The sequence below is a fragment of the Chaetodon auriga genome, chromosome 15 (assembly GCF_051107435.1).
Source record: "Chaetodon auriga isolate fChaAug3 chromosome 15, fChaAug3.hap1, whole genome shotgun sequence".
Classification (NCBI taxonomy): Eukaryota; Metazoa; Chordata; class Actinopteri; order Chaetodontiformes; family Chaetodontidae; genus Chaetodon; species Chaetodon auriga.
The window spans coordinates 21995601-22018566 of NC_135088.1; the positions used below are offsets into that span (position 1 = coordinate 21995601).

General features: G+C 42.0%; 1 protein-coding gene across 33 annotated transcripts in view; it reads left to right on the forward strand.

Annotated features, from left to right (window-relative positions):
• Positions 1 to 22966, forward strand: part of dlg2 (discs, large homolog 2 (Drosophila)) — a 193289-nt gene that overhangs the window by 126837 nt on the left and 43486 nt on the right. For 32 of the 33 annotated variants that reach the window (XM_076750278.1, XM_076750281.1, XM_076750284.1 and 29 more), the window contains 3 exons: positions 19656 to 19709; positions 20886 to 20936; positions 22630 to 22754. In XM_076750278.1, the coding sequence (XP_076606393.1) occupies positions 19656 to 19709; positions 20886 to 20936; positions 22630 to 22754 (230 nt within the window). Of the gene's footprint in view, positions 1 to 10219; positions 10895 to 19655; positions 19710 to 20885; positions 20937 to 22629; positions 22755 to 22966 lie in introns of those variants that run through there. The other variant, XM_076750305.1, reaches the window with a different exon arrangement.

The window sequence follows — 22966 nt, forward strand, 5'->3', positions numbered from 1 at the left end:
AGATGTGACTGTGTGTATCAAAGTCATCACCAGCACTGCACTGGTGACTGTCTTATTCACCATCAGTTAGATGGAAGTCAAAGGGTTCAGTGTCAGAAAATGACAGTTTTGTGGCATTTTTGAGCTGCCAGATCAAAGGTTTTCAGTTTTTGCCTTTGGGATCCCCATTCCAAATGTTGATTTCTGAGACACTGTGGTGTGTGTGTGTGTGTGTGTGTGTGTGTGTGTGTGTGTGTGTGTGTGTGTGCGCGCGCGCGTGTGCGTGTACGTGCGTGCGTGCGTGCGTGCGTGCGTGCGTGCGTGCTTTAATAGTTACTGCATGTGTATCAGATGATGCAGCATGGCTCAGCTGATGTGTACTGCAGTCATGGTACTTTGACATAGATATGACAGTTTTGCACAGCCAGTGTACATGGACCCTCATTCCTTAAACATGTTCGTTTTAATTACTACTTTGCTTACAAACAAAAAATACGAGCAGGATGGTAAAAGTTAGCAGCAACGTATGTGGCATATATACTGGAAACACATATGGAAATGCACATGTACACACACACATACTGTATACAAGTGTCGCAGAGCATGGCGAGAGTCAAACTTCTGAAATATGTTTTTGCTCAGTTTAAATTGCATCAACATCCAACTGGTACTCTATCTAACTGTCAACTAGATACAAATGCTGTAATACCTGCACCACATTTCTATGCATACTGCGGTTATTGTCACACATACACAGTAGACAGTAAGACTGAAAAAGAGATGTAGAAAAAGAACAAATAGAAAATTAAAACTATATATATCTAGATTGTATACAAAAGAGTAGAAAAGTGAAAGGGGGATGCCACCCCCCTTGTTAGCTAAATGACCAGATGTATCCCCCTTGTTAACCTTCTGTGCCCCCTCTCCATCACCTCGCAGCAGAGGGAGTGCAGGGACAGAGGAGTTGTTTAGCTGACTATGTTGGTCTAGTCTGCCTGACTCATTGATCCTTTATCAGTGAGTCAGGCATTGACTCAGTGAGGTTTGTGTGAGTTAGACTCTTTGGCTCTGAAATATCAGTAGCCTAACTGTGCTGTGTATTGATAAATCCCCTGTTAAAAATGAGCAAATCACAGACTGCACATACATACATTATATATTGCATAGTATGACCAACAGAGATGGGTGTGTGAATGCCCACTCATATAAGTATCACGGCTGACTATATATTGTGCAAACCACAAAGAGAGAAAATTCCAGTGTGCTGAATGCAGCATCATGTCCGTTTGTTAAGGTGACTCAGTCACAGTTATTGCTCAGTACAGTCAGTCTGTCATTATCAGCTTGCCAAACAAGGCCAGATTCTGGCCATGTAGGGATGGAAGGAGAGTGAAATCAGTTCATAAGTCGGCCATACACGTAGACACACACACACACACACACACACACACACACACACACACACACACACACACACACACACACCTGCGTGGAGTGAGATGACCAGCCTGATGTGGGGTTAAATAACATAGGGCAATTTTCTGCCATTTTGTTTCAGTGTTGACCAGCCCACCGGGACAACTCCCAGTTCTCCAGATGGCATGTTCGTCCCTGAGTCAGATTTGAATTTGCTAAAATGTATTCTTCAGAATGTTTTCATAATTACACTTTGATTGGTTTGAATCTTTGTGATGCACACTGATGTGGATCGTGCCTGCTGTGAAAACAAACAGGTGAACACAATGTTGGCAAGTATTGTAAGTTTGCATTAGGGTCATTAAGAAAAGGCTGCTGCATCTCTAAAGCGGTGCTACCTTTCCACTCCTTTCCTTGGAAAGACATTACTGTGACTTGTTTGTGAAGAGAGGGGCAGATTTTCTTCAAGGATACTGTACTCCTTAAGTGCTGCTAGTTAGTCAAGCCTACAGCTTGTAGCTGAACTGTAAGTGCCCCCATGTGGCAAGTAGATGTATTGCATAAAATGCAGTGCATACCACTCTGCTGATATGACATGTTTCTTAGACAAGGCAGCTAAAAACGGTTATTGTTTTTGTTATTGTGCTTCCAAGTACAATTAATCCACATCATTGCATTTAAATGTTGTTGTTCATGTGGCCAAATATACCTGACTGTGCCCAGGGCGATTGTTTGGAGGACTGGTCCACTGTGTCTTTCAGTCTATTACATCAATCTATTTTACACTTGTTGGTCTATGTATATTTCTGTGTGCAGTATTTTGATATCAAGTATGCACATTTTTATTGAAATGTCCTATAAATAAGTAATTGGACAGGTGAGACCCTAACTGGTTAGTCATGCTTTTGTGTCCTGTAATCTTGCTCCATGAGTAAAAGACAGGCGGCGTGTCGATGGCACAGGAGGGAAAAATGGCCCATTAAAGCAACTCAACTTTCCTAGCACGAGTTCTCCTTGGTGCAGAGAAGCCATGTCCTTAGCAACAGCGGCCTGAGTGGCTGAGAGCTGTTCAATCAAGTGGCACCGGCACACTAAATGAACTGTCAGATTCTGATTGGCTCATCCTGAGTTTGTGTCAAGGGTCAAATGGTATCTGAGTGGAGTGACAATGAAACTCTCTCTCTCACACACACACACACACACACACACACACACACACACACACACACACACACACACCACTGAGACTCATCTGCTTGAGACTGCATGCACATACGTATAAATACACACACACACACACACACACACACACACACACACACACACACACACACACACAACACAGTGATTAGACTGCGCAGCATGATGTGTTAGAGAAGGTATTACATGATAAACATCACAGAGAGCACATCAAGTTTTATATAAAAAATACAACACAGTCCATGAAGTTTGTGACAGCATTCACTGAGATGAATATTTCAATCTGTGCAGACAGTTGCCTGCAGACTTTGCTGTTGAATAGCAACGGCCTGAGTAATAACTGGAAAACATCAATTTGACACAGTGACTGAGGGGCCATGACACAGTGGTGCTGACAGAGATTAAAAGAGCTAATGTGACCCACGCCCCTGGATTCATACCTGGAGAAGCCAAAAACCATAACAGTCAGAGAGGAGGTGGTGTAGCTCTGTTAAACATGACATTTATAAAGATGTCCCTGTAATTGATTCGTCAGCTGAAGAGCAAATGTGGTTTGTACTGCAGAGTGTTCCCAGTGTCATGATTGAGGCCTGCATACCACTGATTCAAGAATATTATCAAAGTTTGCAAAGATAATAGTCTGTTGGTTGTGAACAACTTGCACACAACATCTTACTGCGTCCCTCGTTCTCTAACCTACCACAAGAGAACAATAGATTTCTGTATAACTGTGCTCCCCAGAGCAAACTAGTCTTCAGACCAGTCTGTCCAAAGAGCTGAGCCCTGTTAGATTGATCATGTTATTCAAGAGGCCATTGTGATAATTATTATCAACAGTGCAGCAAAGTTGTACGAGTATGTGTAGAATTATAGATTGATGGCCTGATAGAATATTATGGAACGGCATGACTATTATAATGGAATATTACGTTGCTTTTATAGACTTCTCCACGGCCCGTGACAGGGTCCCAAAAGGAAAACTGATCAAAATCTTAAAAAGTTACCATAGTTTTGGCTCAAATATCAATGTACAGTGTGACCACAAGCATCCTGGCTCCACCACAACAACATCCTCCGCTGAGGTGAATCAAGAATCTCTCACACCCTGCTTCCTGTTTGTATTGTTTGTTGACATGCTCATAAGATTATCAACAATGTGCAGACGATGGACTCTTGAAATGGCTCCATGTTCTAATGCTGATGGATGATGCCGTTATCCTGGCAACAGCAAGAGAAAGGCTGCCTGAGAAACTGACCTTTTAGAGGAATACTGAGATGAAGATGGCATGCCTTTGACTGAAGATGAAATGAAGTTTCTGGTTACTGTGGGATCTGAGGAAGACAAGGCAACCTTTTCAGCTTGACTCGAGTATAGTGAGGCATTGTGACAGTCACACATCTACATACATATGTTGGAGCCATCTTCACTGCTGATGGAAAAGGTCAAACCTCACTTGTCTTGGAAAGAAGACAACGCACTTAAATGAATTGTCTTCTTTTCCATCAACTATGATGTCCCATTGTGTGTCAAACTGAAGGTTTTTGAGGTTGCTATTTTGTATAGGTGTGGGTAAAAGTGCCCTTAGTCTGTTGAATCTCTGCATGACTGTGGTGAAATACTTGGGCAGGTAGAGTCAGGTGTCCACTACACCTGTCCTGACCTGCCTGTTGGAGGCAGGACTCCCTTCAATGCAAGCTTTAGTGAGAGAAAAGCAGCGTTTCTAAGCAAGTATTAATCTGAGATAATAGACAAACAAGATCATGTTGAGAGTGACTATATGAAGGTGAATATTACAATCTAAACTGCAAACAAGATGCTAAGACCTTCCAGCGTAATACCAGCAATACAACGTCCGTTGAAGACCATTTGAGAATAACTTTTACGTGGTTTGGCTGTCTTCTCATAGACTGCGAGTGGAAATGGGAAGGTGGAGCTGTGCACCACCTGAACAGTGTGTGTATGTTGCTCTAAGACTGGCATGCAAACTGTATACCTCTTAATACTTGTTACCCATAGGTTTAGTGTATGTATGATTTTTTCATATATTGTTTGGACCAGATGTTTTAAGAGTTTGTGTCAATAAAATAAGTCACTCATTGACCACAGCAAAACCATAAACTACTGTGAGATGAGTCTGCAGCTCAGATATGAGTAATGAGGCCATTAGAAACAGCCCACCCTTGTTGACTGATAGTGCTCCAGTGTGTCTGATCTAAGTATCCACATTTACATGTACACGTGTTCACATAATATCAACTCTCTTTAAGCATGCAGCAGTCATATTTTCTGTTGTCTTTATTCCCTAAAAGACCACAGATACAATTGAAGAAAAGCAGCACTGCTGAAAATTGTGTGTTTTGTCTCATGCAGCACGTGTGTTCAGGCAATCCTATTCAGAGGTGCAAAATATGGTCGGAGGGAACTGAAATTCTTACAAATAACGTCTGCATCTGATTTATTACTGCTGACTGACCACTGCAGCAGCGGAAACTGTGTCTGAAATTGAATGTCTGGGAAAAGCAGTTGTAGAATCAGCAATATTTTGTCAGACACAGAGGCAGAGAGACTGTGGGCAGATCCAAACGGTGAGAGAGAGACTGGCAGAGAGAGAAAGAGATACATCTTCAGATGATGAAACCTTTAGTTTCAGCAGTAAAAAGAATAGCACCAAATGAAAAGGTGTACATAACTCTCAGCCCTCCATTCAGTTCCACAAGAAACAAGAGCAACTCCGTGATACCTGCTGTTTCCACATGGCTTTACCTTTCTGGTCCCCTCAGTAGCCTCTTATATTTTCCCTGACTGGCTGGCTCAGAAATTATCCAGTCCCCCCCCACCCCCCCACCCCACTTGAATCTTAATAAGGAGGTGATTGTACAAGTGATCATAGGTGCAGCATTTTAACTAGTAATAACTTGCTCATACACAAGACCTGTGAGTCGAAAACCTGCTTCATCAGCGAGAACAGGAAAGGTCTCTGTGACGGGATGTGATAAGATCAAAAATATTAGGTAAGAATCACTGATAGTGTGTCGCAGTGCTTTGGGAGACAGGGATTAAAATGTGGCAGAACTACAGAGTAGGACTCACTTTGCTGTAGTGTCGTTACCCTCTAACACACCTGATAGCATGATGCAGTTTGTGCAGGATCAGAGTAGTAGGCCAGATTTCTGGCTCTGCACTGGCATGTGTGCATTGTATATTTTAAATCAGGCAAATAACTTCATGTAAGAGATGAATCAATGAATATATTTATGAATGTGTTCCACAGACTATAAATAGAAACAACCCACAACATGAAGGGACAAACACAAGCCTGCACTGAATAGCAAACCTTCAGCATCCCAACATCCACCAGCTAATTATCAGGTTTTGTGTTTCCTATGAATAACCTTAGCCTTTAATAATATGAATGTGTTATCATAAGCTTCAGATTCATATTTTTGCCTCCGGCTGGGAGGAAATAGTGAAAAGGTGTGTTTCCTCAGATTGTCTCTGGATTAGAATTCTTATTTTATGATTATTCCACCTGGTTTATTATTTCAGCAAATATTTACTTTACGTTTTTTTTTTTTGGTTTTTTTAAATTTCCATCTGCTTTTCCCACTATCATTTCAAGACTCTTGCAAATTCCTCAAAATCAAGGAGACAGACGAAGGGGTGAGGAGGGTTATGAAGAGGTTTCAGGTCTACATGTTCCTGATAAATGTCAATAAATGTCATGCATAGTGCCTCTAAATCCCAGCCTTTGTAGCTTTCTTTAATGTCTGATGGTGTAAATTTAAAATCTAAAGGTCATATTGTATCTTGACAGTTGGCTGTGACTCAGCCTCTAATGCTGACCAGCCTCTGTCTTGAAATGGGGGTGTGATCAAAAGCACAGCAATGCAGCAAAGCAACAACATCCCATCGTAATGACATCAGGCATGTGGGCAAACCTTTAAACACATGGAAGAGGGAAGGGGGGATGTCAGAAATGGCAACTGAACTGAGAGGTCTGCATTTGTTGATTTGTGCATTTTTTCTAAGTGACCAACCATCCATCCAACCGTGCCCCCTGCTACCCACACACACTCTTCATCTCTCATTACAGTAGTGCACACACACACACACACACACACACACACACACACACACACACACACACACACACTCTCAGGCTGCCCACTGATGCTCTCCTACAAGGGCATGCTGTTAGCTGCCTCAGTCAGCTCTGATGAGGTATTATTCTCCATCACTGACTGTTTTGTGACTGTCGCCTCTGGCAGATGGAATGGGTAATGATAACACCCACACACATACTAAAGCATCACATAACAGACCATGTGATGGCAGTAATGTGTGCCGTAGAAAAACTAGCTATCTCCCCATAGCTACACCCCTTTTGTATATCACAGTGTGGAAAGCTGTCATGGTGACATCATCTCCACATGAGAATTCAGAATATGCACGGTATGTATGTTTGTGTATTTCGGACACCGTGAGGCATGCAGCTTGTTTCCTGTTCTCACATCACAGATGATGTTGATGCTAAAGCAGCCGGATGTTATAGCATCATTTGCTTGCAACTAAAAGCCCTGTGACCCTGATTCCATCTGACTGAAGAAGTGGGGGAGGTGGGAGTCAAGAAATGCAGTTAGTGATCAGATTGAATTAGCATGCTTCCAGTAACGTCAGTGCCTCGCAACACATGCTTTTGTTCCACCGCGCTCTTTCGCTGTGAGATTGGATGTTTAAGGTTTGGATCAGCAATGAGGATGGGTGGCTTGGGGATGATGATGATCTAGAGAGAGAGGAATGAACTCTGCTGTGGTGGAAAGTGAAACTTTAAAAGCCTCTTGTTGGAGGCGGCTGATATTACGTTAGCCCATCTGAGCCCAGTGGAGCTGAAGGGAGCTGCGGTGTTTTGTGGTAATGATCTGTGGGGTTTGTTCAACCCAGTCTCACATCGAAATATGTGATGACTCCACTGATTCACAGCACAAAATGCATGTTTCACAGTAACAGCTGTAAAATTGTGAGATGCCGACGTTATTCTGCCCCACTCTTTTCCATTGGCCTGCATCCAGGTGACATGGCTGTCTTTCTCAGAAACAAAGAAAAGAAAAAGACAAACATTCCTTTTATTCTCAGGGGAAATGTCTGAGGCTCATGGGTAATCTAACCTTCTGCTTACTATGATTTCTCTGAATCAAAGGAAAAATAATGAAAACTGATGGTTATATTGTCATATCGTGGAATTACCCAGGATAAATGTTGAGGATATCATCAAAAGAAAACTTTAACATGGACAGTGAGAAAACACTTTCAGGTAGATGAGGTCATAGTGCTCATAGGAGGGTGGCGACTGCAGTGCGCCAATTGTCAGAAATCCAAAGAAGAAAAAAGTGATCACTTGGTACCTCCAAGGAAACGGTGGAAGAAGGAAGGGTCATTACATCATAATACCAATGTTTGGATGCTCATACATATGAGGTACGACATGATGAAGAAATGCCTCGATCAAATGGAAGAATGCATTACAGCTACTATTTTCCAAATGTGCACATTTGTTTATTTGACAGCTGGACTTGGTTGTAGAAACATTTTATCTCATCCCGGGGGCTTCTTCAGCTCTAACTGCTGGTTGTGAATCCCAGGTGTTTAAGCTCTGTGGGGTCACTGTCAGAGGCGTTGAGACCTCTTGGGTGTTGGTGGCTGTTGTGTATGACAGTCATTAAAGTTGTCAGAGAAAAGAAAAAGACAGCTAAAAACTTAAACTTCTAACTATGACTTTCCTGATACAGGCCTACGTCCTTTGGTTTGTACCGTTATGCACTGGTGCATTTCTTACAAAATGCTGTATTTTATTAGATTTTGTGCATTCTGTGTACTCTGTTTTTAACTTTATCTTATTACTATTATTCAGTGGATTCTATTCTCCATCTCATGTCATGCATTCTCTTTATTCTATTTTTATACTTTTTCTATCTTATTTTTGCTAGTAAGTGGGTTTTATTCTGCTTGGTCAGCTTGGTGTTCAGGACTCTGACAGCTCCTAACTTATATCCCAGTGGGTGTTGAGAGTCACGGAGTAAGCACTGGTCTGTGTGTGGGTTTCCCTATACTCCAGTATGGAGGCTCCTGTCCTCTTCAGTGTACAGCACAGTCCAAAAAGGCCAAGCTGCTGTTTCCACCATCCCCTCATGTGAACTTAATGTAACTGTCCACTGGCTTGATGTGTTCTGTGAAGGCTTGCACTTGTTGGTTTTGACTCATGTGTCATCCACATAGCTAAACCAGTGGCTCTGGGCTGTTCCTCTGAAGGAGGTCAAGGCTCTACCTTCTACTTCTTCCATGTAGAGGCTGACCACAATGAAAGGCAGAGGTCCAGCAGTTCACAAATCTGGTCTGTGCTGAGGTTGGTTCTGTTGTTAAGGGTGTTCTCTTGTAACAGCTGGTTCCTTAGAGTTTTCACCACATCCATATTTGGGATGTGTGGATCTTGTTCACATCTTGTTCACAATCTGTAAATTGTCACTGGCGCAGAGTTAATTGAGTTAGGGTGTTATCACAGTGAAGCTAACTTCCTATCATTAGTCTGTTGCTGCTCTCAGTCACATATGGATAAGAAGCTCCAGTCCATTATAAATCTAACATAACAGTGCCGTAACTCGCATGCAAGATATTATTGAATATTTATTGTTGAAACATACAAATCAAACAAATGTACCTTGAAAACACATGAAACATTAGCTAAATAACAAAACACCTAAGAGATGAAGGAGGAAGGAGCCTGTTCACCACTGCGCCAACTGAGCCGAGAGCATTCAAGAGTGGCACCGATGTGCGTTCATGCGCTACACAGTGACATAATGACCCTTCCTTGTTTCAGAGTTTCCTTGGGGAGCTCCAGGAAGTGCACGGGGCTTTGAAGCCAATTTGACACGCTAAACTCAAAAACAACATAATTTATGGCAAAAAGCATTTTGAATTATTGCTTTTTCCATTGAGAATAAAAGCCAACAAAGAAAAAAACAAAACAAAAAAAAAACGGAGGCAGCTCACAATTTTAGAGCTGTCGCTGTGAAACTAATACATTTCACACTGGACCAATGTAGCTGTAACAGTACTTGTGACGTGAAACAACACTTTTTGCATTACACATAGTTTTTGATCCAGTGTTAATATAATGAAAATAAAAAATCCAAACATTCATTTGTGCAGCATTAAGTACAGAACTGCTGTCACCAAGCTCTGTTTCCAAAAAGCCCTTGAATCGTCAGGGACAATCTTCTCTGGCTTCTTGCCTTTGACCCTTCAGATCCAGCCACTCCCACAGAGGCAGTCAAGGGATTTGTAGTTCAAGCTCCCATTGCCTCCAGTTCCCAGCAGCGCGGGCATCAGTTGTTTCTGCCTGGAGATGCGGATGCTGTAAAGCAGCACTGCCAGTTGAGTCATTTATTGACAGAGGGCTGGCAGCCAACACGCAGACAACCCTTCTCTCTATCTCCTGCTGTTCTTATCTGCCTCTCTCCTTCCCATCATTCTCTCTTATTCATCTCCCTCTTTCTCCCCACTCTCACCCCCATTCATCTCTCACTTGGCTCTCCTCCCTCCCTCTCGCTCAGTTTCCCTCTCATCCAGTATCTCGCTCTGTCTCTCTCTATCTCTCTCTTGCCTCTTCTTCCCTCCCCTTTCTCTCTCTCTCTCATTTATCGTTCTCCCACTCCAGAAGCTCTGACACACACATACACACACAGTCACACACACACACACACACACCCCCCCCATGTAGCCTTCTACAGCAGCCAGCCAGCCAGCCAATCGGTTCATTCATCATTCATTTTGCCAGAGCGAACGACTCATACATCAGGCAGGACCGTGTGTTGTGTTTGATGCTTGTACCAGTAATCTACAGAAGAGGAACAAAAAGAAGGAAAGACAAAGTGTTGTGAACAGAGGTTAGTGTTGCACAGCAGCAGCATGACTGCTTACCTGAGCAAACAGCAGAGTTGCTTTGCGGACCTGGATGGAAGTGGGGACTGTGGGGAGGTGCCATGTTCCTTCAGCTGGCATCAGCAGCACCCCAACAATCACCACCACCATCAGCGGCATCACCTGTGCCAGCGGTACCATTACGGATCTGTCCCTGGTGGTGCCACCCTTCCTAAGAGGGGGGGCCGTATGGCAGCCTGGCATTTGGACAACACATCCAGGAGCCCTAGCCGCTTGGCGGCAGTAAGAGCCAAGGGGGGGAGCTGTGATCTGTGGCCCTCTGAGTGTGGCTGCGTCCAGAGCTGGCAGGAGCCCTATCAGGTAAAGCTCTGCTCTTATCAGAGTCTATCAGCTAATGTGTCCGTGGGGACCAACGAGCTGTTGGCCAGGTTTGGACTCTGTGACTTCTCTAGTGTAATCTGGAATGAATGTAAATTATGATGTAGGAGATATTGTTATGGCACTTTTGGTGATGGAAACAAATGTTGGACTAATGCTTTCTGTCATTGCAGTATGATGGAGATTGCTCTTTTCCTTAATGACAGCTTGAGTGGTCAGTCTGTAAGACTTTCACTGAAACCTGTGCAATCCTAATCCTAATGTTATTAGATTGAGTTTCAGTCCAGGCTGTAACAGACTGCACTTTCTGAGGTTTTTCCATCCTGAAAAAAGTGAATACTTTTTTTTCCTGGCAGTAAAATAGACGTGTGTGTTACACATTTTGTGCATCTTGTAAAAGTTTTGTTTGAGGCTTCAAGCCTCAGCCTGACCACAGAGGAGAAATGCTGTCAGTATAATTTGGTGTCTTATTGAGGGGAAGTCTTGAAGATGTCAGACCCTCTTGTTCATGCTTGTTAAGAGGCTATAGACCTGTTTTATTGACTTGATAACCTTAGTGATGGTCTCATATTTTTTGTCTTCTAGTATCCAATATAGGCTTCTATTAAGTTGTTGTGCCGCATAAAGGCCTTAAAACTAGCTCTGAGAGCTTCTGCATGTGGCAGCTAAGCAGCACTATTTGTGTGGCTGACTTAAAGATATCAGTGTTGGTGGTAGTGTCACTGTCGAGGACTGTAAAGCATTACTCTTTTGTTTCTCACATCTGCATCTCCATTGGAGTCAGTATTGCTACATTTTATCTGTGACTCTGACTCAGAGTTATCTTTCACGTCATTTAGCCAAGAGAAATCAAAGCAAAAAAGGAATAAAAACACCACATGCCAAAGGACTGAAGTGTAACTAATTTGTGTTTCCAAAGGAAGCAAAACAGACAAGTGTTTGTAGGAATTCCAATTAGCTACATATGTTAGCATTAAAAGTGGTCAGGAGTTGAATCATGGGTCTTGCTATGTGAACAGTCTTGGCAACAACACTCTGCTCTGTGTGCCAAACATGAGTAACGGCACTGCTAAAAAGGAAAAGGATCTGCAAATCAAAGCACAAGGACAAATGGTGCTTCGCTGTTCATCATGGACGTACCCAGTCTCTTCCAAATGTGGAACAAATCTAGAAAATTTCATAGCACTGATGAAATTGATGTCAAGGGTGACTTGGTTGACGAGGTCTGCTGTGAGTTCATCTCATCAGATATCAGAGCAATGAACCGAGCTGATGTTGTGCATCTGATTGCCAGAGCAGAATTATTTGTTGGAAAGACAGAGACGCGAGATTCTCAAGTGTTGAGAAAAATTTGGATGTGGAAAGAAGTTCTGCTGTTATGAAAGGAACAAGCTCGCTAAAATCAGAACCTGATTGATGCATTTCTGTTTGGCTGCTTTCTCTTCCATATTTCCAGCAGTAATTGAACTTGTTATGAAAGCCTCATGGCATCTTTTCGAATTGCAGTTCGAGGCATTTTCAGCTGTTTTTGTTTTGTTTTTTTCCAGCTGTTTTTTGTAATTAGTTTATACCAAAAACTTTCTGCCACTAGGGGAGAAGGGAATAGATGCTGGACTTAGCAAAGGGGGGGTTAATCGATGCTTTCTGAGGGCCAAAATATGTACTGTAATTTTGACATCGTGTCTAAACCTCCTCAAACGTTCAGTTCACGTAATTTAAATACAATTTGTTGTTGTCTTGTTCCTTTTCGACAGGCCTATGTGCTGCTACAGATAAAGCTGTGATAAACTCATAGAGGCTGATATACTGGCCCAGGCGATTTTGTCAGTCTATGGTAGATCAAAGGTCACATTATCACCATTCACAGCATAGAAACCAAGCAAACATGGACTCTAAGTTACATTTGCAGTGTTTTTGTTCGTTTTTCACAGGACACATCTCTTCAAACGCCTTTTTTCATGTACAAATGTTGCCCACAGAACACATGCATAAAAATGATAATGGACATAGCCTAAGTGTGATATTTGCCTCTCCCGTATGTTTTTCATTTCGACAGTTTCTCATTCATCCACGTCGTGGTACTTCTAAGTGCCTCCACAACAAAGGCAACCCATTACATATGAGTGTGCAGCTCTGATAGCAGCCATGATGACACAGTGTTCCTCTCTGTTATGACTATGTCCACTTCTGGGTCTGAGTATTCTCTCAGTGAAAGGCTCAATGAGCAGAACTCGCGTCATTATTGACATAACAGTATCTGTTTTTCCCTTTATTACATTTCAGGACCCTTCTGTGCTATAAAGAGACATTGGCTGTAAATGTGCACACTAAATGTCTAAAAGCAGTAAAACATATTTTTCTTTTTAGGCCAGTTGTTATGAAGCAGAACAAAATGGAGCTTTTGTTTTCAGACAAGATGAAATTGGAGGGTTAACAGGGGCTTAATGACTGTTCAGGTAGTGTTATCCTTTAGGAATTACACACATTTTGTATGTGCGCAAGTGTAACTGATGTACTGTGAAAGCAAACCATGACTGTGGATTTAATTGTGTGGATGCGTAGTGTTTGTGCAACTGTAGCACGAACAAAATTACCTCAGGCAAGGCCAGTGGGAGGTAATAGGAGGCCATCCATCATGTAGCTGTAGGAAAGGCAAATCAGTGAGATTGCGGCGTGGCGGTGGGTGGGGTATCAGCTGGAACACAGGGCTCTGTGAATAGAGGAGGAGCTAGATGGAGACATAGATAAAAACATTCATACTAAAAGCAAACATATTTCAGACAGTGGTGGTAAACTGGAAAGGCGTATTTTTAATGGAAATGCCATTTTTGAAAGTGAAATGTCAGAATTACTTTTTGAGCTGCTGAGCTGAACCTGTGTTCATTTGTCTTGTCTGACATCTGTCAATGCCAAAATTGGTTGTCCTTCATTTTTACTTTCTTTTGCTACACTTGATGAGATAAATGATGATTCGTTATTTCCAATTAGACCCAGAAGAATCCATCAATATTATCTCTGCTGGCCAGAAATACGGACAGATAACCTTCCAGTTTGAACAAGGTTCGAGTCACATTTTAGGTTTCTTTACTTCTCGAGCAGAGTTTTTCTGTCCACTTCCATCACACTCCTCCATTTTCTCCCCCGTCACTCTAACCATACTTCTAAAGCATCCACATTTCACATTGTGTTGTTGACTATTTTTACATGAGATGCCAGTGAATTATTGATACACTCGCCTTTCATGAGCCACTATACGTAGAGGTGCCACTGAATTATTGAGCAAAACTCAATAAGAGCACAAGACTCGACTGAAGAAATACAAGCAAGTCTCTCTGTAACATGCATCAAGCTTGCGTTGTCGGCCTCTGCGAGCCTGATGAGCGTTTTCACCACACAAGCAAGGCTACACCTTACGCAGCATCCAGTTAGAGCTTTATGTTTTAGCTGAGGAATGTGTTGTTTCTGTTCTCTTCATCACAATATCAGAAAACAACTGTAAAAATACACAACAGTGTGGAAATTTGTACTCCGTTTGTTGAGTGTTTGCTGAATGATATACATGAGAAACTAGCCATGGAGGATGGCATCTGGCCTGACACCACCAGAGAGCTGACCTAATTAATACAACACTGGATTCTGCCTGTAGTCAGACTATATAGCACTGAGCTGTGAGTGTGCTTTTTTTCTGTGCTGGCAGAATTACAATTGGCATTCAGGATTATTAGACTACGATTGTTGTTATCACCGCTATAGTTTATAGCTTCATGAAAGCCTCCTAACATATCAAGCACAGGCTTAATGTGTTGTTGGAGGCCATTGATCATGTGGTGATGTTTGGATGCATGAACAAGAAGAGAGATAAGCCTAAGTGCAGTTAAGCATGGCATTTATATGCACAGTTGAGTGGCCATTACCTCTTGGGGGTCTGTGTGTGCATACATGTGGATTCATAGTGGCAGTGGTATCCATGTTACATTGTACTGGGCACTGAAGGGTAAAGAAGTGGAACTGTGTGAAGCAATTAGGGATTGTATTTCTTAGCATCTTCATCTTTTTCTGAAAGCATCAGGACAAGAATAATGTTATTGAATTTGGACCCTCCCAACCTACAATCGGATTATTTGAGCTTCCTGTTCTCCAGACTAATAGATTTGTTTGTCTGTTTCTGTCCTTCTGTAATATTTGCAAGTGACTGCTTCTGTCAGAGACGGCAGGTCAGAGTTGTTGTGGACACTGCCTGCATCACAGAGGAGTAGTGTGGAAGCATAAGTGAATGTTTGTGATGGAAGAGTACTTGTTTGTGTTTGAACAGACATAAATTAATGAGTATTTTTGATTTTTGTTAAAGGATTACTTTGCGGCCACATGCCAGTATGTCGTGTTGTTTGAACATGCCCTCTATGTGAACGGCTGTGAACTCATTCATTTGATTAGTGTCCATGCATGGCAAGCAGAAGTGTCTTAATCCCTCTCTTCATTCCACTCACAAACGCCGTTTTCCTTCAATCAGTTCCTGGCGTCGCAGTCCTACACAGCCGGCCAACTGTAATCTTTCTCTTTTTGTTAAATTCACTGAGTCAGTCAGTCGCTCCGTCGCCGTGTGTCTCTGTGATGTTCACAGTCACACACCATTCAGAGTCGTTTATTTGAATGAGTCACAGCAATTCAACAATTCACATGAATCTAAGTGCTTCAGAACTAAGCTGGGAGATCCTGCATGTTAATGTCCTCAACAGACAAACTGAGGGACAGTGTTAAATGTTGAATCTATAAACAATGTAAAAGCTGGGTACAGTTACTTCATTAATTATGCTTAATGCTCAATAGAGCGTCTTTTTCCAAGAAACTAAAGTGTTTTAAAGTTGCTGTGCTGGAGAGATATTATGGTGTCATTATTCAGCTTAAGATAAGGCAGCTGCAGTTCAGTAATGGGATTTTCTGGTTTAACTTTGACATGATGAAGGTTTTATTGTTTTCATGGGGTTGAGGAGAGAGCCAAAAGTTAACTGGGGCAACAAAAGACCTTAAACAAACCAGAATGAAAGGTCACAGGGGACAATTTAAAGAGATATTAGCTCACTTTTCTTCTTCCTGACGTCCAATACAAAGTGATTACGCTTGTAAAATATCCCAGAGTCTGGTTTGATGCTAATTTGTGTTCTCCAATCTGCAGAAATACTGATGAACTGATTTGATTTCACTTGGATAGCAGAATCAGACCAAGCGTAAAAACATGTTGATGGAAGTGTCTTAGTGATAGGCATGCTGCATTATTCATCTGACCTGAAAATGATGAGAAATTGTGGTGATTAAACTGTGTGGATGAGTCCTGCTGGAGACACTGGCAAAGTCCTCGATGTCTAAGCAACTGTGATATTTTGCTTAGTTTGGCTTGACGAAGTGGTTTTGGTTATTGTTCATTTGATTCTTTAGGTTTGTCTACATCTTTTGTAGTACATGCTGCGTTCTCCACAGATCAGCTGTCTGTCAAAAGGCACATCCAGTTTTTTCTTGGATTATTGTTGATCAGAAAGATGTACTCACTTCTGTTTCACATCAAATCAAATATAGCTTTATTTTCCAAATGATGAGATTAATTTGGTCAAAAGTGCATAGGGGGGGATTAGAGTACAACATGTGTGCATATATCTGGCTTAGTTAAATCAATTAAAGTGAATGTTACGAATATGTAACAGCTCATTATTAATGCAGATTGATTACATTTGAATATCATAGATCCTCTCACGTGGAACCACAGGTGCTCAGTGATGCAGTACTAGAGAAATTACAAGAAATAGAGTCATTAAAGGCACATTTTACTTTTTTTAGAAATGATGTTTTTCAAATAAAAACATAAATGCTCATCTACCAGTGATATAAAGAGCCAGCCAGTCAGAGCACAGTCAGGTCATGAAACCAGTAGTCTCAGCTGTATGGTAGTTATGATGGAGACATGAGTGGACAGGGCGAGTCTCTTGCTGATGACATGTTGCTGTCACTGGACTGATGACCAAGCAAAACATCTCGTCTTTCACAGCATCATGTAAGTCAGATACACATTGGGTCCACAGTCTGTGAGGTGTCCTGAAACTACACAATAGCAGTGACATAAATGTCTGTGTAGGTAGAAACTGCACAGTGTGGTAAACCGTCTACCTCATGATAACACCGCAGGTTTCCACCCTAGGATTTTCAGACAGGATTTAGTAACGGCTCTGAAGTTCAAAGATGATCAGTTCTAATAACGCTCTCATCTTATTCACACGATACGATATACTACTTCATATGCATTCCATTCTTTTTTATTCTAATTATTCTCAGGAGAATGATTTTCCCTTTCTTTTCTTAATGGCTTTGAGTTCTATTCATCTTGTGGGGACAAAATGAATACATTTCCAAGGACTCTCCAAAGGCATGCTTGAGCATCATCTTCTGAAGTGTGTCTCATACATCAGGCTTGTTATATACGTACTGTAAACTGACCTGTAGTTAACCTGATGTTCGGTCACTGCTCTCATGTCGTGGCCAAAACACAGATTGACTCCCTCGGGAGTCCAATTTTCTACAGGCCATCAGGAGAAAAGACTTTGTGTGCGGTGTTGCTGTGAGACAGTGGTTTCATTTCATACTGCACAATTTCTGACTGCAATGTTTTTACCTGACTGGAGGTCAAATTTAAGATACAATACAGACCAGAGAGCAGTGGAGCAGAGCCATGACAAGCAGACGAAAGACGTCTTGAACTTGAAAGCAATTAGTTGATTATGTTTTGGCACTCTTGTTATTTTTCTCGTTACATTTTGAACGTTTATGTTTACTAGGCATTCTTGGCATATTTCAACATGAGCTGCTGCTATTTGAGCAGTGTTTTATACAGGTGAACAGTGGAGGGTTAAACCCAAGCACTGACCATCACAACCAGCTGTTCTCCTGAAAAGGACAACAGAGTTTATTTAACTTCAGCAATACTGATCGAGGATCAATAATACTTCAGTCGATAAACATTCACTGTCCATCTACAATAACAAGCAGCTGTTAGCAGGAGCAACTACATTAACAGGCATAGTGACAGCAAGCGTGTGTCTGTGATTGTGTGTGTGTGTGGGGGTGACTGTGAGAGCAGGAGAGGGGTGAGAGAGAGAGGGAGAATGCAAGATGGTGGATGTTGCCACCTGAGAGGCTAAGTCACATGAGAATTCAAGATGGTGGGTGGAACCATGAGAGTTAAACAGAGATCTGAGATGCAAGATGGGGGATGTGATTAACATGTCTCTGACAATAAGATGGCGAGGACCAAAGCTGAGTTCTATCTAGGCCTTTTAGGTGTGTGAATGTGTGTAAAGGCCTGTAGGTGTGTGCGTGTGTGGGTTAGTAGCACTTAAAACGAAGCAGAGGAGATCCCAACCGCAGCGGAAAGACACAATAACTGTCCCTTTGTAACTCAAGAGCCAGGCTTTTCACTGTGTACAGTGCAGCTTTATACGCAGTGACAGAAAACTAACACAAGCACAGCCCAACATCATGGGACAACACAATCAATGTAGTATGTTCGACACACAGAAACAAGCAGCAAGCACAATGAACTGTATAGAATGAGCGATTTCAACAGCAACAACAGGACGCAGTGGTCGGTTAATTTCACAGCAAAGCTTACACAACAGTGAAGCTTACAGTAGCACACTGTTATTAACCTGTCTTTGCTCAGACAATAGCCTCCTTCTTGAGATCGCTTCGGGAGCGATTAACGTGTATCTTGGTCTGTCTGGTGTTTCCACCAGAGTTTCTTCTTCTTCTTTCAAGCTCAGACAATGACAGGGCTGTTGTCTCACTTTGATGGGGGTTTAACACCAGGCTGGTCCTCGTACAGCAGCAGGGAAAACAGCGACAGTCGACTTCATTGAAAGACAGTTTGGTGTAGAAGTTATCCTTCTCTTTCTTGAGGAATGGAAAATATGTATCTCAGGGCAATCTTTCATGGGATACAAATGTGTTGAGTGAACACAATACAGTCTTTTACTCCTCCAGTGAGTTGGGGGACTGTTGCCTAGGATAGTTTAAGTACAAATGTTCATTTAAGAAAGGGACACCCCCTGTAGCAACATGACATTGCAGTGGAAAAGGTGCCCTTGAGTGGAGCACGTCCATTCTTGGTGTATCCTTAGTGACATCATGGCTGCATTGCAGGAACTGCCTGTTATGGTGGGTCTCATCCAATGGGAAACCAAGACTTGGAATCAAACCAAATCTCACACTCAGGTGGGATTCCCAGGGCCTGACAGGGTTTTTGGTACTGTTTCTTTGCTCAGGCTTTCATTTTTCCATGTGGGCTACTCTTGGTTCACCCATGTGATGAGGTTCCAACACTGTGCTATGAACAATAGATTCTGCAGTCACAATGCTCTGATGTCTTTGCTAGTTGTACGGTGTCAACATTGCATATCTGCACGATACAAGTTTACTATGTCTACTCGTTTACTGCCCGTGTTCTCATCCCTCTTTCTTGTTAAACCCATTCAGCTGTAATACTGTATCAGAGTGCTGTGTATGAGAAGGGACAGTTTCATCTGGAGTGCCATCCAGCAAATGGAAGTGTGTTAAATTGTTGATGATACAGAGATCCACAAGCTTGTCCCCCTGGATGCATTTATGGAAAGTAGGACAGTGGTGAGCCCAAGCGTCTGTCTATCTCTAAAACTTAAGTCTCCCCCCTTTTCTCCCCCTTCTCTCTCTGTCTCTCTTACAGGCCAGCCCTGCCCCGATAATCGTCAACACAGACACTTTGGAGTCAGTTCCTTATGTGAGTTGGAATTTTTGTGTCTTTTTTTTAATGTACCTATTAGTCTTTTTGACGAGAAGATCAATTCCTCGAGCAGATTAAAGCACACTTGAGCATGAGCACATTACAAGAAAGAATCAGTCTTTCCCTTTCTGCTCAACTACTTGTTTGGGATGAGATAGAATGTGTGGTTTATTAGTATATTTTGACTGTGGAACTTATCTTAGTAAAACAAATGAGATCGCAGTGCTGAATTATTGATGTTTTTCATGAATAAAAGACCAGCACAAGACTTTCTAAAGACCTTCACCTCTAGCACTTTTCACAGCATTTTACATCAAAACGAATAAATGAAGCTGTGATGCAGAGCAGCAGCTGAAAAAATAACACATTCTACTCTAACAGGGATTTGGCTCCAAGAGGTGCTTTATCTTTCATGATAAAGTTGTCACAGTTGGCAGTTATGTTAACAGTTAAATATGCTTTTCTGATTTGTGAAGAAATGAGGACAGGAAAGCCTCTGTGACTTTTTTTTTTTTTTTGGCAGTCTTTTTTTTCTGCCAGACAACATTACTTACTTTTAATTAGGCATTTTCTTGTGATAGAGCTTTGACCATATAGTCAAGAGTCAAAATTCAATATTCATTAACATCAGATAAACTGCCTCATTCACTGCTGTTGCTTGTTTAGTCTTCAGTTCTTGCTGGCTTCTACAATCATATGACGCTCTGATAATAATATTGGATGCTACTCAAAGATTGATGCCCAACTTCGAATATTATATGCAGCATCTCATATGCTCATGTGCTATTCCTGTATGAATGCATAATGACGGAAGCGCTCGGTGCTAATTAATCATCTCAGTGAGATACAGGATGAGACCGGCTCCTCTGTAGCTAACCTCCCTGTTGCAGAAATAGCAGATGTTGATTAACCGTCACCTTAAATTGTTTCTCTCGAGGTGTGGACTATTTAGCACAGAAAGTGCAAATGGCCATGCAAAACACCTCTCACCGTCTGTTTAAGTATGGACAGTCTGCTTTTGTGTATAGCCAATGCTTAACACGCTCACCCTCTATGAATATAGTTCAGTATAAACATTGAGAAGCACTCGCATGTATTTCATTTACAAGCAATGCTCGAAGGACAAAAATACAGAGTGAATGTCTTGGCTCAATCTATTTTCTGTTTCCTCAGGTTAACGGCACAGAAATCGAATATGAGTTTGAGGAAATCACTCTAGAGCGGGTGAGTATCTCAGATCCCACAGCTATGTTTAACCTTAGAAAATCTATGAGAACATGCCTCGACAGAGGTACAGTGAAATGGTTTTCTGCAGGCTTTGAAATAAGACACAAGGCATGATGGAGGGAAGTTAAAGTAATCCCGCTGCCTGCTGCCTCATGAGAGGATCTATGCTCTGTATTTGGTTCAGTGGTCTGTGTATATATCATGAGCTTCTATCTAAAAGGATGTGGGAGGGCGCGTCATTCTGGGTGTGAATTGTGTGCGACCATTAGGACTTTTATGTGCCCAGACTAGATTTGAACTTTAACTTTCTTCCATACCACCATACTCCACAAAAAATAGCTTGGTGTGTGTATAAATGTCATGAAAGAATCCCCATAATCATGACACCTAAATTTAACAAGGCTTGTACATAGTTCTAAAGTCAAACTTCACCCTTTCTCATCTGACCCTGATTAAAATTTCAGTCATTTAATGATTTGACTTGAAAATTAATTCATGCAAACAGCATGAAGCAGTTTTCTCTGCTCACAACCATATAAAATGATTTGTGTGCTAAAGCAGATGTGGCACAGTTGGCATAAGCTCATAAATGAATCTCCAGGTCATTCAGATGGAAATATCAGCCAAGTGGATGCTAACAGGCACAGAGTAGAAGGAGCTTTGACAGCTCCAACACGATCAGGAGCAGAGAGAAACCCAGACCAACAGCAAAGGTGATCATCACCAACACACCAAAAGGGGCAGCCTGCACTGGGGCTTCAAAGAGAGGAGATTTAATACAGACAGCTCTTAGCTTCCATCCATACTCCAGGACTTACATATTTATCATCAGACATCAGATAATGGCTATAACCATACTGTGCTGTCTCTGAGCACAGTCAGGCCTGTGTCTGGTCCTCTCAAGTCGTCACCCTGAAGAGCTTAAGACTGTTGTTTTGATTCAGTATTCCAGGCCCCACAGGGACGCTCAGTGGGTTTTGCAATCAAGAGAAGTTGCTATTCCCTTAAGCTAACAATTTAATCAAAGCTTGACTTTCATTTTGTGAGTGGGCATCCAGGGGATTTTAGTTGCAGAGCTGACAAAGTACTGCTGCTGCTCTCAAAGACATGATGTGATCCTGCTGCCTTATAAATACAATATTTCATACTGAAGTCATGATGATAAGGAGCCAGATAGAGAGGATGTGACCTGGACTTACAGCAGGATGCCAGAGCAATTTTCTAAAGGCAAACTGAAGACTTAACACCTCTGACCACTTAATCATCACACTGAGAGCAATGACACGAAAAAGCCATACATTTGAATCATGCATCAATATTTCACTGACTTAAAAAGACTTTACTTGTGCTTTTCTTACTTGTGCATGTGACCTAGTAAATGTGCATTGTGTGCATTTTGCAACGCTTGACACTTGCATCAGCATCACCATTAGCTTCAGTGTTACAGAAAGAAATGGGTGTGTTTGGATGTGTCTCCATTGAAATGATAACAGCAGCAAGTCATGTTTTCTCTCTTACATGCAGTTGGACTGTTTCTATAATAGGATACTAAATACAGCCCCACTGAAGGCAGTTGTCCTCAAACTGTTAGAAACATGCAGCTGACGTGTTAGTATTTTGGAACACCACAGAGAGAATAAGTTCTCCCTACAGAGTCCCTGTTGTCACTGACTGCTTTCCATGGCTCCAGGGTAACTCAGGGTTGGGCTTCAGCATTGCCGGAGGGACAGATAACCCGCACATCGGTGATGACCCCGGCATCTTCATCACCAAGATCATCCCTGGAGGAGCTGCAGCAGAGGATGGACGCCTGAGGTCAGTCACTCATACACAGGTTGTTATTAAGAGATAACTAGAAAAGTTTAGACCACACTGGAAGGAGTGTTTTGAGAAACTTGCATGTCTCAAAATATATCAGAGCAGAAATCTCCTTTAAGAGGATGACTTTAAGATAATCTCTCTCACCACTCACTGGAGACTGGATATATCACTGCTCACTCCACTACTGTACAGGATAATCTTCCCCT